General features: G+C 37.5%; 1 protein-coding gene across 2 annotated transcripts in view; it reads right to left on the reverse strand.

The window, feature by feature from the left end:
* Nucleotides 1–334: 334 nt before the first annotated feature.
* The window catches only part of Slc12a2 (solute carrier family 12 member 2), a 70,977-nt gene continuing 52,370 nt past the window's right edge, over nt 335–18,941 (reverse strand). The window contains exons 19-27 of one of the 2 annotated variants that reach the window (XM_005069093.4): nt 16,823–16,902; nt 15,014–15,139; nt 12,768–12,815; nt 11,306–11,428; nt 9,684–9,795; nt 7,278–7,364; nt 6,336–6,471; nt 5,866–5,933; nt 335–3,110 (exon numbers count right to left, since the gene is read on the reverse strand). In XM_005069093.4, the coding sequence (XP_005069150.1) occupies nt 2,975–3,110; nt 5,866–5,933; nt 6,336–6,471; nt 7,278–7,364; nt 9,684–9,795; nt 11,306–11,428; nt 12,768–12,815; nt 15,014–15,139; nt 16,823–16,902 (916 nt within the window). In that variant the 3' untranslated portion in view covers nt 335–2,974. The remainder of the gene's footprint in view (nt 3,111–5,865; nt 5,934–6,335; nt 6,472–7,277; nt 7,365–9,683; nt 9,796–11,305; nt 11,429–12,767; nt 12,816–15,013; nt 15,140–16,822; nt 16,903–18,941) is intronic. The other variant, XM_005069094.4, reaches the window with a different exon arrangement.

The following is an 18,941-nucleotide window of genomic DNA, read 5'->3' on the forward strand; positions in this document are numbered from 1 at the left end:
AAAACAAAAACAACAAATCCCAGGTGCAAAGAATCAACTTAAGTTCAGGGGATATGAATCCCTTTAATCTTTTGGTTTTCCCTGAGAAGTCTGGCACTAAATGAAGAATCAGAAAACCTAAGTCAGTTTAAGAACAATCCGACTGTGCTGTACTTTGTACAGTTCAGTCAAGTCGGCAGCAAGAGTCATTCTTGGGCTATCAGAGGTGGTGACCAATTCACTCAGCTTCACCAAGGGTGCTTCAAATACACACACGCTAAGGGAATATCCCTTAAGTGGGATGAGATCGCAAAGCTGGCCTAACCTAGGTCAAATTAAGAGTAGATAATAAAGGTTGAATGACTCCACTTCCTTTATTGCAGTAACTTCTGTACAAAGCGGCAACTGCAATCCTCAGGGTTAAAACATTACAAAAGCATTTGTGACAGGTACAGTACAGTATTATCAAAATACTACATTTTCAAACCTAGCAGATAATCATCCACCAAAGCTCAACTCTTTAAATTATTTCCATAGTCTTAAAAAAAAAAAAAACGCATGTCAGAAAGCAGTATGAAAAGGGTGTAAAGGAAAACCTAAAGCACAAAGGAAACATTGCAACAAATAAATATTTGATTTAGTAACTGTTAATAACCAACACCAATATTCTCTTTAAACCCACTGAATTTTTTACCTAGCATAACAATGAGTTCAAGTTGCCACTGCATAATTATTTTCAAGTTATTATAAATGATTAGGACTAAAAATTAATTTGGCATCAAAGTAATCAGAATTCAGCATAAAATAAAAATAGTTTTAATACTTGCTAGCATGTCTAAGAATTAACTGTTGAAAATTTTCATTTCAGAGTACTGCTGCAACCTTGAAAAGTCTGACCTGGTATCTAGTGTTAAGTGAATGTAACATAGTTTTTAAAAGTGGAAAGCTTCTTACATTATTTCACAAACAATATTGCCCTCCCTATTTTGTGTATTGAGAGCCACTTTATGTACTTTATACACAAATGTATGATGTATGACACTTAGTTTCTGTAATACAGATCACAACGAAGTTCTCCTGAATGGGGAAAAACCTTTAAAAATAAAAGGCAAGTGTACCTGGTACATTTCAAGATAGCAGCATTCAGCCCATGCCCTATTATCCATTCAGAAAATTCATACATGATATGCTTTATTGAATAATGACTTTTATATTGCCTCCAAACTCTGCAGAACTTAAAATAAATGGAACAACATTGTATTAAAATGTAGGAAAAAAACTTAGAAAAATCACTTAACTTCATTTTCTTAATGTTCTGAATGGAAATGACCAGATATCCAGCTGGTATTAATTTAGGTCATATTCATGCAGCAGAAATACTGCACCACTGAAAATGCCTTTCTAACATTTCCCTCAAGATGAGGGAAGTCTGAGTCTGTTCTCCACCTCTGAAACTTCTGATAATCCACTCAACAGCACTGTACCTAACTGGATAACTGGATGGTTACACCGTGATCTTCAAATTGTCTTTGTCCTCCATGAAACCTATAACCTCTTGATCTGACTTGAATGTTGATTAAAACAAAACAAAAAAAATGTAACTACTGAATTGTGATCACTTTAATATTTGAAACACCAGCAACAGAAATTTCATTACATATACACATATGCACCTGTGTATGTTTAAGATACACACATACAGACATGTAGACACAAATCCCTTGAAATGTGTTTAGGAAATCCTTCCTTGAAAAATGAGAAACTTCACATTAAAAACCGTATATAAAGCTTTCAGGACAGCGCACACGCGCTGTCAAGTGCACTAGTAGACAACAAGGTCAAACGCACAAACTGGCAGTTTTCTTTAACACAAAGTTTTAAAGTATTAAGAATGGATTAGCTTTCAATGTTCAGAATAATCTGTTCAAACCTGAGTGTATTAAGACTAAATGTACTTGATAGTTGAATAAATTAAGCCTAAAACCATTTCCACTAAGAAAACAGTGGTCCATTTAACCATTGATAAAATTTTAATGTTTTTTTTTTAAATAAAGAATGGCATAGGATAGTGAAATTCCCATAGTGTTTATTGAAATGTTCTATTAAAGGGCATTTCTTTGTCTAAATTTCTTCCAGAAACACCTGTTAGCATGTCTTAAAAGCCCCTCACATTTGAGAGGAATTCTAAACTAGAACAGATCTTTTAAAAGTAATACAAATGATCTGGGGTTTGCTTTGAAAAGGACACATGATCTTTCAGTATCATATAGGAAGTACTGGGTAGATCTTCACCCTTCTCTAAGATTTACAAGAAATTACACATAATTTCAATTGAGAGTTAAAAATGGTGTTTTGGGCCTCTATTTCCTAGCTCTACGTGTACATATACTCACATACACCTAACCTTAAGCTCCATTTTTTGGATACTCTCCCTGTATATTTTATGAGTTTGTCCTAATCCTCTTTCATATCTAACAGATATTTTTACAAAAGTAATACAAAACACACAATACTCAGGACTAACTGGTCAATGGAAGATGAAAAGGAGTGTCCACTTAAGGTGACAGAGATTAGAAATAAAAATATCTGAAGGCATTTTTATAAATTTACAAAAGACGATAGATATATGGATGAAATTTGGTTAATTTCAGAAGGCACCTCAAGGCTAAAGGCTTTTTGTACTCCTTTCATCAATCAAAAAATAACACACTCTTATTGCTTTCAAGTAGCAAAGGATAACTTTACTCTTATGAACTTCAGTCCAACAAGAAAGAATTACCAGTCACTGAGATTGAGATATGGAGGAGACTAAAACTGAAATCTCCATATATCTATCAATGAAGCAACTTTTCCATGTGCTTTCAAATAAATGAAGTACTGAAACAAAGTCCCAGTTCACCACTGTGATAATAAAGTGTTACTGATGATTTCAGTCGCTTTCACTAGGCACTGAAGTACCATTCCTGGAGGGCAGTCAGTCCATGGTGCAGAATAATTAAGAATAGAAGGTAAGGACGCTCTGATGATTCCCACGAACTAGGAGGATGGGTGGCAGGTCCTTAGATAGAGCTTCTAACCAAGCCATATACAGAGCACTGGACACAGCACCTTTCCGTGCAACTGGGAGACTCCTAGGATCAGAATGAGAAGATACTGAGCAGTGCTTTGGAGAAGAAAATGAAACAATGATTACTAAATTCCAATTCCCAGGATAAAATCTGAATGGAGGGAAATTCTGTATAGATACCACAATAACTACTATAATATTCTCATCTTTCTATTCCTAGATTTTACAGTTTCAACAGATTTTCAAACATTTGTCCATTAGAGTAAGCATTCCTGTGAATTTCAATTCATATAACCCATATTTATTAATATTAGTATTTAATCAAACTTACCCTTCACTAAAGATAGGATTCTTCAGAAGAAGAATGTATTTGTATCAGAACCCAGACAGTGGAAGGAAGTTATAGATGGAAAATGATATATAATTAACTGTGTATTGATTTTACCTTCTCTTGTGAATTTTAATTTCTATATATAGAGCATGGTAGTGACCTCTTGACCTATAAGGATTCATTCTAAATTTCTATGGTTTAGCATCTTTCATTAGAGAAATCAACCCAACATCAGCACAAATTGAAAAGGTTGTGTTTGGTGTTGCCCTAACAGTTTTAGTGTCACTGCATCTCTAATTAACATAGCTCAGCAGAGGGAAGGCTCGAGTTGGCACCAACACTACTAATTCAAAGACAGCATGTCTGCATGGAAAACACCTGAGAGGGAAACATGATGGGTTCGGGTTCGGCATGAACTGCTGTACCAAGTTAATAGTCTAAAGAGCCCTTTACAGTTCTCTTTATAAGGAAGTTGTCTGGGATCCAAACTCGACCGTTAGCCCCTGCTATGCCACACATACCTGTAGCCCTGCTAGCAAGTTTTGAAAAGGTGAAAAGGAAATTAAAGAATATGAATATAAAAGTTCAGAATAACCTATCAAGAAAAATTATTTAGACTGATACAAGGGTATAGTGTATCTCTTGTTCATGCATAAATGCTCCACCTGCTGAAGGCAACCATATTTTAAAGTTTGAGTTTTCCTTTTTATAAATGATGTCTTTTTGATAAACTCCAAGTACTTATTATCCAGGCCTTGTAGTAACAGGACAGAAATTCTAGCACTTGGGAGGCAGAGGCAGAGAACTGATCTGAGTTTAAAATTAGCCTGGGCTATAGATTAAAATCAAAACAAAACAGCAAAGCAATGGTGGTGTGTGACTGTTACAGTGGAACCAACTTCATTCTGACTAGATCCAAGCCTGCTCTACAAGAGGAAAATCAACAGGGTCAAAAGATCATGGGTGGGATGTCATTGGCTGGGAGGCATGCAAATGGATGGGCTGCAATAGACGCCCGATGACACAGCCCACTTCTACTGTTCTGTTAAACAGTCAAACTGCTTCACACCCATATTTAGAAGGGCTGCCTTCATCTCCGGTTAGACAAGCTTTTTGCAGAGGGCAATGGATAATGCAGAGACTCTTAACTTATTAAAATGTTGTGTAAGTGACTGAGTTCTTGGCCATGAATGGGCATTTCTTATCACACATGTGCCCTCCACACCCACCCAAGGCTCGAGAGCACTGAGGAAAAAGACACTAAGAGCCAGAGGACAGGGAGGAAGGCTGAGAGATGTCACTTTCTAGAAATGACACAGTCACTGTGCACATTAATTCGTGCTTATGTGGCTATCTGTACAAGTCAAAATGAACTGGAGAGGGACTCAGAAGTCCCACCCGTATCTAAGAAGGCACTGGTAGGCAAAGGCTGCTTTGGGAGGGATAGTCAGTCATCTTTGGTGGTTTATTTTCTGAGAGGCTGCCCCGTTCAGTGGACTATCATCACACATTCATACACACATGGGTAGCACCAATTGGACTCTTATTTAAAAGACACAAGGAGCTGGAGAGATGACTCAGCAATTAAGAGCACATACTTCTCTTGCAGAGGACCCAGGTTCAATTCACAGCACCAATACAAGGCAGCTCACACCTGTAAACCAGCTTCAGGGAATCTGAAGACTCTGGCCTTCCCAGTATATGCATGTCACACTCATACCCCATAGAACCTAGGAGAACCTACTGTCACTGTTTTTCTAAACCAATCAATTTCTAATTACATTCTAAATACTTATCTTTATGTGCAGTTCACTGAGAGAGAAAGACAGAGACAGAGAGAGAGGGAGTGTGCACTTTTTTTAGCCAATAAAAACCATTACAGAAAGCTACAACTGAATTTGAGTACTCAGCCCCTATCTATACCTAAGGCTCTGGGAATGTGGCTAAAGTGGGGACAGAAAGATTGTAAAAGCCAGAGGACCTGGAGGTTGGCTGTGTGTTAGTGTATTCTATATACGACAGGGACCCCATGAAATGAGACCTGAACAATGCTAACACAAACTGACAAGCCAATGTGAATAGAAGAAACTTCACGATACATCACCCTAGATAAACAAACTGAAGGAATTAATCCACCTTCTCCAGGGATGAGCTCCCAAGTTGGTTATTCAGTTACAAGCTGTCAGCCTTAAAAACATATCCATATGAGCAACATTAAAAGAACTAAGCAGCATGTCTGTATAACCATTTATTACAACAATAATTATTATTTAGTAATTTATTGTAACAATAGTAATTAAAGGAAAACCACAAATTTGAGAGGCAGCAAGATGGAGTTGAGAGGAAGGAGAGACGTAAATACAACACTCACGAAATTCTAAAAAGAACTTTTTAAAAACCACTAAGTACTATCATCATAACAGAGACATACAGATGCATGCACACACTTTCATAAAAATAGCCCAAACCTTATTCCCACAACACTTACATGACAATAACATTAGCTGTGCTTGAGTGCTCCTTTAACAATTCATTTAGTCTGATCTGCCGATACGTCTGAAATGGAAAAGACACAATCACTCCTCAATATCTAACAATTAGAATCATAAACAGTGTAAGACTGATTGTAACTCAGTACACAGTGTGTAAGCCCATGTAGCCACATGCTCAATCTTCAGCACTACCAAGAAAACGGAGGAGGAGAAATAGGAGGAACAAGAAGAAAATGAAGAAACTACCATGGTTTGTAAAGCAAGTAGCAAAAACATATTTTGTATAATAAAACACCGTTAGAAAAATATTTGATGCTGCTTCCCACCATTCAAATATAAAATGACCTTAATAGGGGTTAATTTACATAAGCATCTCCCCCTGTACCAAATCACAGTGCCTGTTACTTACAGCATCAGTAATTCTATTAAATCACACTGATGAAAAGGAGCCAGAAGTGAGGAGTACCTTTGTCTTGTAAAGCTCAAGCTCATTGTCTGTTATGCGCCAAGGCTCATCTTCCTTCATTTTATCTGCAATGTCCTGTTCTTTATCATCCTCGTGAAGTCTGTATGGCTCAATCATGTCATCAAAAGCGGCAATACTTTAAAGAACAAAAAGAACATTGGCAATCTTATTTGAATTATGTATCGGGAACATCCTAAGTAGAAATGATAGCTTTTTACAAACTTGTAATAATTTTTATAATTTGGTTAGGACACTAATTTCCAGTCTCTCCGATTGCAGATTTAGAACTGCACAGATGATAATAAAACTGAACCTAAAGCTTGTCACGCTGTATCTGCCCTTGCCTGTTAACCCTCAAACCTGAGTATCTCATTAGCCAAAATGATTCCTGAGTGATGAATAAAAGACAACTTTGTTCAAATAGCATATCTTTTCCAACTTGATGTGAAATAATCTTTATCCCAACTCTGACACTCATCTAACACACGCAGTTACTCCTGATCAAATACACAGACCATAAATGACTCTGTGCCTTTTTCAGGAACACTATTCCAAAAGTGGAAACTGAGTAAGAGACTCTTGATGGCAACTATAACAGGAAACTCAGATTCACACTGTAAAGTAAACAATGGAAGAAACACCTATGTAAAGTTAGGATCGAATGTGTTCGGTGACTGTGGCAGGAAACACCTGGAAGTTAAAACTGATCTGCAATTTCTGTGGCACCAACAATTTTCAAAAAGCATGTGTGAAGAGTGAAATCCCTCCTGAAATGAAGAATTCTTTGCAGCTTACTTCAGCATTACTGGCAAGCCCATTACCATGTGGGTTCACCTCGGGTCAGAGAAAAAACCCTGGTAATCATTTCAAACTAAATTACCTGTGTCTGCACAGGCCAGAGGAGTTGGAAATTTATATAGAATAATTTATTCAGCAACTTACTTTTCTTTGTTTGGTTTGGTGTTGATATCTCCTAGGACCATGATATCAGAGAAATCTATTCGGAATTTACTAAGTAAAGTAGCCATCCTATGACAAAAAAAACAGCATTCAGACATGTAAAGGATATTAACAAGTGTTCTTTACTCTCTACGTGTGTGATAAGATGACTTAAGGGGAAAGTCTACTGCCAGTTGCTACACAAATTTCCTGAATTAGCTCATACTCTCCACATTGAAATTGCCTGAGTAGAGATGACTACAGTCTAACTCGCCCTGTCCCTGCTTACTATCTTCAATCTCAACTTGACTACATTTGCAAACACCTAAGAGACATACTTCTGGGTTTGTCACTGAGGAAATTTCCAGAAAAACTGAGCAATGATTCTTCTGTTTCCTGACTGCAGACACAAAGTGATACATGATGCAGCCAGCATACCTTTCTACTGTTCCCACAAAGTGTAAGTCCACACAAACACCCCCTTTTCTTAAGTTGTCACTCAGATCCTCTGTTACAGCAATGAGAAAGTAACTAATATACCTTATGGGGGTAAGCAAGGGTTTATCCATAATGTAATATGACAGCTAGCTTGATAAAAAGTAATTTAGTCAACACATATTGAAGCATATACTTGATAACAAGAAAGCCTCTTTTACTCTTTTAAGCTATTTTGGATTTATTAATATTATATATATCTTAAATATCTTAAGGCCCAAATAGAACTTTCAAGGACAAACTAAAGATACAGTTCATAAAAGAGTAAGTTTGTAGTGTGTGTCTTTGGTAGTGGTCAGGGAAAGGAGTACTATAAGCCTGGCATTTGGTAAATAAAGACCTTGTACAGGGGCCATGAAATACTGGGGTTAACAACAGAAAGTTGAAATACCAAGAAAATCAATCAACAAAACAAGATCCTAAGTTTAATGAGACGATAGCTTTAAAACGAAAGGTAAGAGAAGTATTTCTTTCATAATTCACTATTGAAAATAAATACCTAATTGAAGTCAGCATCTTTTAACTACAATCTGTGAAGCATTATAGAACCCACAAAACTAAAATTTAAGAAAGTGATTTGAGTGGTCTCAAATGTTAACCAATTCAGGAAGAAAATGTTCTGGAGAGAGGGAAGGGGGACTATATAGTAGGGCCCAACACTGTGAGAACTGAGCTGGGCTCCAAAGAATGCAGCATTTTGTTGTATAACAGTTTCCTCCAAATTTGATATACTTCATCCTGCATAGAAGCTCCTTAAGCAGGAAGGTAAGCAACACAAAACAGCATCAGAAAGTTCCTGAAACTGGCCATATTTATTGGCCATATTTACTGGGTTCCTCCCTTCCACAGTGAAGCAGTGGCTTCACTGAGAGAAGCCACGCTGCAAAGAAGACTATGAGACCAGTCCAGCTGCCTGGAAGCAGAAGCCAGCCATGCTATTGGGGGAAGGATTAGACTAGAGTCACTTGCAAAGAACACAAGGGCATTCTCCAAGCAGCTGAGCTGCCTGCAGGCTGTGCAGTGTGCTCCAGGTTTCCAGCCTTCATGAGCTGTCACCATGCTGGGAAGGACCTGGGTAATGCAGCTGTCTTTCAGTCATTTCTGCTCCAGTAAGTAGCCCCTCACCGTGCTACTGTTCGGAAACCCAATAAAACCCACTGTTTCACCAAGCTGAACTTTGGTGATATCCATGTGGTCTTGCCAGGGGCTCCCTATCTGGGATGAGTAGATATTGTATTATGTCTCCCCAGGAAGAGTCCTGACACACAACACATTTACATAGCTGAACGAGGCAAATAAAGAGCTATGTACATAAGAAATAAAACAGGTAGACCAAAAATGCCCGAAATCCCCAAAATGTGGACATATCTGAAGTGAGGACAAGAAAGAAAGGAAGAGACAGACCATCAGAAACCTCCATGCCACGCTGTAGCACTCACACTCTCTAGAAGCGGTACAGCATTGTAGGAGGGTCAGTCAAAACTCTCAGACTTTCTACATGAAACTGGGAACAGTGTGTGCAGTGCCCTGCAAGGACAAGGCCAGGAGAAAGCACCAGGAACAGGTGACAAGAGGATGCTGCTGTCTCCAAAGTCCATACAACTCCTCTATATATGAAAGGGCAATTTCCATGCACTTTCGCTCAAAAGATTAAAGATTGCTGCTAATACCTGACAGTATAGGTATTAATAAAGACTTTTTAAAATGCCAGTGTGTTAACTATTACATCTAAGTAAAATTACACATTCATAATTTAAATACAGATGTCAAAAATTAAAGAGAATGAGGTTCTATTTAGTTAATTAGACTTTTGCAGTATAATTAATACTTCAGGGTCTATATGGTTTTATTTTATCAAATCTCTATCATGATATTGCTACTTGATTAATGCTCTCCAACTTAAAACAAACTTACGCTCTCCGGTCATGGTCTATTCTGTTTATTTTTCCACCAATGAATACTCGGATCTTACAATCTTTCCACTTTTTCTTGGTTGTCAGAAGATATGGTATCAACAAGGTCAAACCTGAATTATAAAAATACAATAAGTCGGTTTTAAAATCTCAAGCAAAAAATTTATTTTCAACTTGGTCTCAAAAACATTTTTATTGTAACTCAATGTAAAATAAAATTTGTCCTCCCTTGACAATTTCCATCAATGAGGGAGGTCCAAGAGTTGTGGTTCAGTTCAAGAACTGCAGTTCTTTATGTAAGCAATCAAACTGGATGGTGGCTTAGGCAGTCAGAAAAGGAGTTGCAGACAGAAAGGGAAAGGAAATGAAAATAGACTAATGGAAGCACGTTCACACTGAAATCAGAAGGCGAAAAGGGAAATGGTAGACTGGAATGGCTTTCAAGCTCTATATAGTGCATACACACACACATACATGTTACATATATTCCCCAGCTCTGTTCACTGAGGGGCCTGGTAACGAAGATTTTTTTCCAAGAAGTATTACTTCTAAGTACTACTCTTGATGAATAGGAATGAGGAGTCCTTGGATAAAATTTGCTTTCCATAGCGAGGATGGGTTAAGTCTAGGATACCATCTTATTTCAGGAAACAACTTCCAAAATGAGTGCCTTATGACAGGTGAACACATTAAACCACCCTAGGGAAGTGAGAGAAGACCCTGCTGGCTAGATGTGGACACTAAATGATGACAGTAATAAATTATATCCTTTTGGATAAACTTTGGATAAACTCAGAATAGACAAGCTGAAATGCCAACCAATCAATGAAGAAGGAATAATGGGGGTGAAAATGCATCGCCCAGAACCACGAGAGTCAGTTCAGAAACACGAGTGAGTGAATTCAGGTGAACAGTTGAGGGTGAACAGTAGATCTGCAGAGCCTTCCCGAACCCCACTACCACATCTGTAGTCATAAAGAGGGGAAAGCAACTTTTCAGTGGCTTAGTCTGAAAAAGTACACTTGATTCAACAGCTTACTTTACACCAATATGCCACTCCTGGTGAGACAGACAGGAGAGCACAGTAGCACTTCTGTGCTATTTCTGCCAAGGATACATAACCTGAAACTGATTGTGACCAAGCTAACTGCATTCCAAATTGAGTGACATTCCATAAACTAGTCTGTAATAGTTAATAAAATGGCATTGTCACAAAGTTCAAGAAAGGATTGAAACACCTTCTAAATGAAGGACCCTGAAGAGACATGACCACTAAGTATGATTCTCACACTGATTCTTGTGCTGTTTGAGCATGCTGGTAAAACTTGAGCGTGTTAAACACATAAGAAATCTATGTCATTTCTTAGCACTATCTTCACATCTTCAGTAAATTCCTAATTATTTAAAAAAATACATTAATGACCAGGCGGTGGTGACACACACCTTTAATCCCAGCACTCAGGAGGCAGAGGCAGGTGGATCTCTGTGAGTTCCAGACCAGTCTGGTCTACAAGAGCTAGTTCCAGGACAGCCTCCAAAGCTACACAGAGAAACCCTGCTTCCAACCCCCCCCCCCCGGTCAAAAACAAAACCAAACAAACAAAAAAAATTTAATGGCCTTACCTCCATCATCAAAAAGCCACCAGACATCAATAGTATTCTTCCCTTGTTTTTTCTGAAACTGTGTACTAGCTTCAAGAAGCTTTTGGTCAGCTACATTTAAGGGTGCAACAGGCCCTTTGGATTCTGAAGGAGTAAGTAAAAAATTATGACATAAAGGAAGAAAAGTTAAATCTCCTTTTACTGCATTCCTAGAATTTCCTAGCATCTGTAAATTCAGATATATTTACATACAGATAGCTGTATATGGCTTCTATCATAAAGCCTGCAGTAGCTTATAACAGATATAATTTGACTACAAAAAAGTAGCTTTTTGTTTTACAGTAGGTAAACTCATCCAAATTATCCTAGTGTCTAGTATTCTGAAGTTTTCTGGTGAATGTGCAGGAACCCGCAACACCAAGCATTTACTGCTAGGGTTCAGTCTTCCTGGAAAGCTATCTCAGGCTAACAAATCAAACTCTATACTCATTCTGTGATATTCTTCTATTACCTGGTATCTCGAAGACTTAGAGTTCAAAGTTAAACAAAAAGCTGTATGTGAAAGATGATTGGATAAACACCAGTATACTCTTACAGTTACCAGGGAAATGTGCTCATCGATCATTTGTCCCCTCAACATGTCATGCCCAGTTTTAAAGCCACATGACCACATCTTTCTCTGAGTCACAGAAAGATGGCAGGAACTCCTTAGAAAGGGTACAAATAAACATGTTGCATTTCTGAAAGAAGTTCCCATTTACATTTCTAGGAATTAAAAAAAAAATCAACATTGACTCTGAGAGCAAGCAAATGACTATTATGGAACTCCACTACCACAATTTTAAAAACAGAAATTCACAGAAGGACCTCTGGTCACTTTTTCCAGCAGGCCCATCATTCACTTTTCATGCTGCCATGATGTAAGCAAACATGACAAATGGTTTTGCATGATGATGCATAATATGGCTACCAAACCACACTGCTCCATAACTCTCACCTCTATCTCCTTCTCATAAAATTCATGTACGCTGACATGACTGTGTATCTCCCAAACGCAGCATGACTGTGAGAAATATTGCAATTTTTGAAATGAAAAATATATTAGTATCAAAATCAAGAATTTGGCTGGGTACAACTGATGGTAAAGAGTGTAAGTGACACTGCAGATACACCTATTCAGTGTCCCTACTTATCATCTGAACCATGCAGTTTAAATTAAGAAAAATCCCCAAAACCAAAATGCCCTGCCTTTCCAGGTCTATGTATTTCAGAAACACCATGACAATTCAAAAGGTTGTGAAATAACAGACTTAATGCTTTAGTTGGAATCAAATTTTGCTAATCTGCATTGAATAGATAACTGTAATATCACCTAACCATGGAAATAAAAACTAAATTAAAATAAAAGAAAAATAACAGGGTTGGAATTAAAGAGTTAACACTATGAAAAGGGGGTTAAAATAAAATGATGAACAATGCCTGCCTTTTTTCAACAGTGGCTGAGTTGGAGTCTTGCCATCCTCTTCCTCATCTAGATTATGTTTAAAAAACACAAAATATGAAGTTAATTGCCTTTATAGTCAGAGTAATGGAAATGTAAATAGAGCACATTATAAACAAGACAATGTGAAGAAACATTAATGAGAAATGATTATTAATACTGAAAATATTTTTTATACTGAGTGTTCAGTATTTTTAAAAAACACATATTTTATAAAGACCATACAGAGTGAATGATGAACACCCACACTGAAATTTTATTTCTGTAAAATTATTCAAAAGAGCCAGCATATTTTGTAAACTTTAAGCTTTCATACTTGAAATTAGTTGAGAATGTCAAACTACAGTGTGGAGAGTAGAAGCATGACTGAGCAACCATCTCTGCAGATATACATAAGCTTTAAACATGCCACTACATCACTACACAATGACTAAAAGCACCTGGTATGTGTACAAGTCAATCAGTACTTGAATTATTAAGGAATTTGATCATAGTAAAATACCAGTTTATAAAGGCATATGTGTGCATATATTCATTAGCTTATATTTAAATATTCACTAATCTGTTTTCCAGGATAAGTAGTTTTCCTAACTCTTTTTCCCCATGAATGTAAATTTACTTGTTAAGGCAAGCAGACTCAGACTTTGAAAGGAAAGAACATTCTGCAGGGGGATCCCAGGCTCTCAACAGTATTTCCAACCACCCTCTATGAGCTAATGCCGCTTAGTTGATGCCTTGCTTTCTCATTAGTAGAAATGTACCTACCTCTTACTTAAGCCTGTAAAATTGCAGGTATTGCTGAAATGAGCTTAGGCTGGCACAAACTAAGTACTTATAGGGCATTCTCTTTTTGTTCCCTTGCATATTACATGCCTCAGTAAGTAAGACAGACAAAATTAAATACTGTGACTATATATTAGAGTGTTCCTAATCCTGAAGTGTTTTTGTTTTGTTTTTAACAAAGTAAAATCAAGCTATACGACTGTTACTTTATGCATGTTATGGAAAAAATAACTAAATTTTAAATATTACCATTGTAAAGTATATTTAATATCTGCTTTTGAAAATATAGATAGTTTATATTCATTTAAAGGAGTTTAAATGCCAAAGACACAGTGGCATTTAAAATTATTTATAATATCACCTATCTTCGCAGGTGTATGAAAGTTGAGACAACTCGTAAGATTCAGTTCTCTCCTTCCACTCTGTGGGTTCCAGGGATCAAAGTGAAGTCATAAGACTTAGCGGCAAATGCCTTTTACCAATGGGGCCTCTTACCCAGTAAAAAGGCTCTTAATGTATCTAAAATTTTCAACGGAGTAGAATGTCCTAACCTACTTTCCTATTCTTTAAAAATATGAAGTTGCAGCACACATTAATAAGTTAATGTTCGTGTTAACATCTACTTAGATGTGAGTGCAGAGTAGCTTCTAGGAAATGATCAGTACCACTGCATGCATTTATTCCTCATAGACTATATAGAAAGGCTCTGTTTCAGGCAAGAAAATGGGAGAAGGGAAAAAATGTACATATAAATTAAATGCAAAAAACAAATGAACAGAATCAGCTTATGAAGTATATGGACAACACAAAAAAAGAATAATAAAGCCACCAAGACGGAAAGGAGAAATGCATGCAAGCTCACTTTCTACTACTACACTAGGCAAGTTACACAGGAAAGAAAAGAATAAAAAGCAACATTAATGTCTTCAAATAATCTAAAAGATAAATTGAGCGGAGACATGGTTTGTCCAAGGCTATCAATTTCATAAAGAAGATGGTAGTCATCTTAGAGAAATCAAAAGTACACTATGGCTTGATGATTTACAGTGCAGATTTCTTTCTTGTTGCGTTATCAGTTGGAACAGGACAGATGGAGATACGAGTCTGAACAGAGGTTGGAGAGTGAGGGTGGGAGAGTAAGATTTGGAAGTCATCCCTCTTCTTACAGCATGACACACAAGTTTGTGGATGAAATTATCTGTAAGCCTTACGAAAAAAGTACATGTTCTTCCCAACTTCAAACAAAAATATTTTAAAGCAAACTACTTAAAACTATGCTAGTAACAAATTAATTGGCATGGCCTCTGTTTTAAGGAAAGCAAACACTTTAAAATTGCAAACAATGTCTAGCTTAAGAAAAGGAATTTTGTAGTGTATGTTATACTCAAAAGCCAATTCCCTCCAGATAAAAACAAACTGTTAATTCTTGTTTGAATGAAAATTACCTTTATGTGTCATCGATTTGTCACCAGATGTTTTGCAAGTATCTTGATCTGACTTTTTACTGTAGTCCACATTTACCACCACATCCTTGGTACCAGGTGATTTTTCTTGTGAAGATAATAATTCTTCTGTAGATATGAAAGTATTTAAAACAGTATCAAAAATCATATTTTAACTATTCAAAGTATCATGGTTTAATAGTAAAATGGTAACCAGTATCCCTTATGAAACAGTGTAATAAGTGATTTCATAAGAAACAATCATAGTTGTTTAAAATAACTATCCATGTAAGGATGTCAGCCACTAGTGGGTTCTTAGGAGTAAGTAATGAATGAGAAATTGCATAAAAATAGAATACAGTAGACAAAAAGATAATATGTAGGCTGTCAAGAAACTCTACTCTCAAAGGTAGTTTCAATATAAAAATGTAACTGTGCCAAATGCCCACAGGAACATAAGGACAAGTACCCTGGAAAATCATTCTATAACTAAAGTCACAATATCAGAGGTACAGCCTTTTCCTAACAAGTCCAGAGAAGGTACCATTTCTTTTTAAAGCATTTTTCAAATTTTGGCAAATACTTAGTAAATACTGAACTGTAAAATATATAAAGACAATACAATACAAAATTGATATCCGCCCATAATCCTCACCACTAATTTGGATGGAGAGAAACAACCGAAGCTATGGGATTCAAGTTCCAGCACTAAACTGAGGGGTTAAAAGGATTTACCTCTCTACCGCTCACAACAGCTCTCTGAAATACATCACTAGGCATTAAACAGATGAGCAAACAGGCCCAGAAGCTACCAAACTTGCCCAGGCTATGAATTACAGGAAAAGGCTGCAAGTTTTAGAAGAGATCTACCTGGGCCCAAGACCAAATCTTAGCAATAGGCAAGGCCTTCAACAAAGCACTTCATAACAATCATAATTACATAATACTTTTTTAATGTTTCAGTCACACTCAAACCCCAGTAAATAACAGAACCAAATAATACATTATTCTTTTGTGTGGTGGAGGCACCGCTTCTAATTATTCAGTGTTAATGGGTATGAGTCAGGTTCTCTAAACATAGTCACTGTCAGAAGACTTCAAATGAGGTTCTGCCAGGTTCCTTCCAGAAAAGGAAAGTGCCTTTTCAGCAAGCTAAGCTTGCTTATTTCATGGAGACCTCAAAGTGATCCTTCAAAGTTGCAGACTACTCTCAAAGGAGAGCGTGAAGTCAAAGAGTCTAAATCCATGAACTGATCACAAGCTTTTATATGCTTCTTGTCCATCTAAACCCAGATACTCTGACGAGTTCATTAGTTAACTGATAAGGGGAATTGGTAGCTATTCAATATTTTTGAATTAGCAAAAATTTTTGAAGGATATGGAAATTTTCATTTTCATAAAATCGGCAAGAAAGTTATACTTAACCATCACTTTAAAAATACTTTAAATGTATACATTGTGTTATTTAATTCACAGCCTAAGTAGTGATTTAAGTATTTTAGTAGTGGTTTAAATATTTTTATCATCATAATTTTTAAAACAAATTTGGTTGTCCAATTTATGACTAATGTCTGCCTTCCTTAAGGCTATGACTTATACTAAATTTTATCCTTTCCATAAATAATAACCAGTCATCCTTTAAGATGCAGACATGGATGGCTTGCAAGCCTGTCTGATCCTAAGATGGTAGGCGTGTGACATGCAGAAGATGGCAGTCATGAAAGTCAGTGAAGGGCCTGTAACAATTAGACACACTTTTCTAACAAAGTAACTCATACTTTTAGAGGAGAATCTTATGAGAGGAGCACTCACCTTGTCCTTGGAGGTGTGATATGTCCAGTCCTTCCTTTAGGCGGATGACCACAACTCCATATTGTATGTCAAAAGCATCACTACAATAGAGAAAGGAAGAGTCTCACAATTGTTTATGTTCTGTAAAAAGTGAAAGGACTCATGGATCTCTAAAATGATCTTAAGCTCTAAATGTCTGTTTTCCTTAATATGCTTTGAAAATTAGTGAGAGACGGATTCTTCCGAAGCCCATGCCTTTCCTCCATAATACTCTTGAAACTATGTAAGCTCACATTACAGTAATAGGGCATGTATGTTCTGGTGAGGAACATACTGTATACATGACTTCACATGTCACATAGTCCTGGTGTAGCCTAGTTTTCTGCACCTAATCTCAACAAAGCCACCTCATAACACACTTCCCAGAATTCACACCACCATCAAGCACCATGACTGACTCAGGTAGCAGCTCTTAGAGCAACAGCACATGTTTATTTGGTAGTTATTGTTTGGTTTTGATTTTACTTCTTATTATACATCCAAGTATAAGCATGTGTACTTAAGTGTCTGTGAGAACACAGGACAGAAAGAATTGGATGTACCTACAGCTGGAATTGAAGGCCCCTGAAGTTACTAGCCACCTCAAATGGGTTCCGGGAATGGAACTTGGGTCCTCTAGAGGAGATGAGTGTTCTTAACCACTGCACCATCTAGCCTCCTCCAATTTTAGCTTGCAAGGCAGTATGACAGAAAACACGTATTACAGTAATCCTACTACACTTAAACTTAGGTGTATTCCTTTGAAGCTGAGAAATATCTTAAGATGAAAAAATGGATTTGACTGAGACTGAGCCAGCTTTAAGTATATGAAGACATTTCTGAAAGGCTAGTATCAGTGAGTGTTGATGGATGTATGTACAGGTACTTGTGCACATTTGCAGAATGCAGGAAGTCTACATCAATTGTCTTCCTCAATCACTACAACTGTGTGAGTCAGGAGTTTGAACCTGGAGCTTGTCAATTCAGCAGGAGTGGCTTGTCAGCCCACCCCATGCATTCTGCTTCATCAGTCTCCAACCTGATGTTACAGGTACACTGCTGTGCCCAGGCTTTCACGTGAGTGCTAGAGATCAGGCTCATGTCTTTGTGCCTCTTCAACTCTAAAGGAGAGTATTTTAAAACAGTTTTTACTTTTTACAAGTTAGTGTAGAAAAGTAATTGTCTGATTTGAACCTGTGCAGGTTTTGAGTGTCAGTCTCTGAGGCTCAATCCAGTCCTGCATGGAAGATTCCGTTTTCGTGGAGTCACCCATCACTGTGGCTCTTTCTACTTCGGCTTCCACATAGATCCCTGAGCCTTGAAGAGGGTTTGGTAGGCTTCCCCTTCAGGGCTGTGTGCTCTGGAGTCTCAGTGTCAGTATGCCATAGAGTTGTGAGTCTGTTAATTACCAACCTTCACTAATGGGGTTGAGCAAATCATTGATTTCTGGTATAGCAAGTCATTAGCAGTCATTTTATTGCTGTTTCTTTAGCAGAAAAGAGTAGTAGAGGTTTTCCCCTAGGGCCTATGACCTACCCAGTCTAAGGTTTTCAACCATACTCCAGGGTAGGGCCCATGCCCAGGATTGGCTTGCCGACACAAAAATGGATCCCATGGTTTTGGTGGTGGTGGTGGTGGTGGTGGTGTAGTTGTTGTTGTAGTTGTTGTTGTTGCTGGTGGTGTTGTAGTTGTTGTTGGTGTTGTTGTTGTTGTTGGTGGTGTTGTTGGTGTTGTAGTTGTTGTTGGTGGTGGTGGTGTTGTTGGTGTTGTAGTTGTTGTTGGTGGTGTTGGTGTTGTTGGTGTTGTAGTTGTTGTTGGTGGTGGTGGTGTTGTAGTTGTTGTTGGTGGTGGTGTTGTTGGTGTTGTTGTTGTTGGTGGTGTTGTTGGTGTTGTAGTTGTTGTTGGTGGTGGTGTTGGTGGTGTTGTAGTTGTTGGTGGTGGTGGTGTTGTTGGTGTTGTAGTTGTTGGTGGTGTTGGTGTTGTAGTTGTTGGTGGTGGTGGTGTTGGTGTTGTAGTTGTTGGTGTTGGTGGTGGTGGTGTTGGTGTTGTAGTTGTTGGTGGTGGTGTTGTTGGTGTTGTAGTTGGTGGTGGTGGTGTTGTA

The sequence above is a fragment of the Mesocricetus auratus genome, unplaced genomic scaffold (assembly GCF_017639785.1).
Source record: "Mesocricetus auratus isolate SY011 unplaced genomic scaffold, BCM_Maur_2.0 Super-Scaffold_6730, whole genome shotgun sequence".
NCBI classification, from domain to species: Eukaryota; Metazoa; Chordata; class Mammalia; order Rodentia; family Cricetidae; genus Mesocricetus; species Mesocricetus auratus.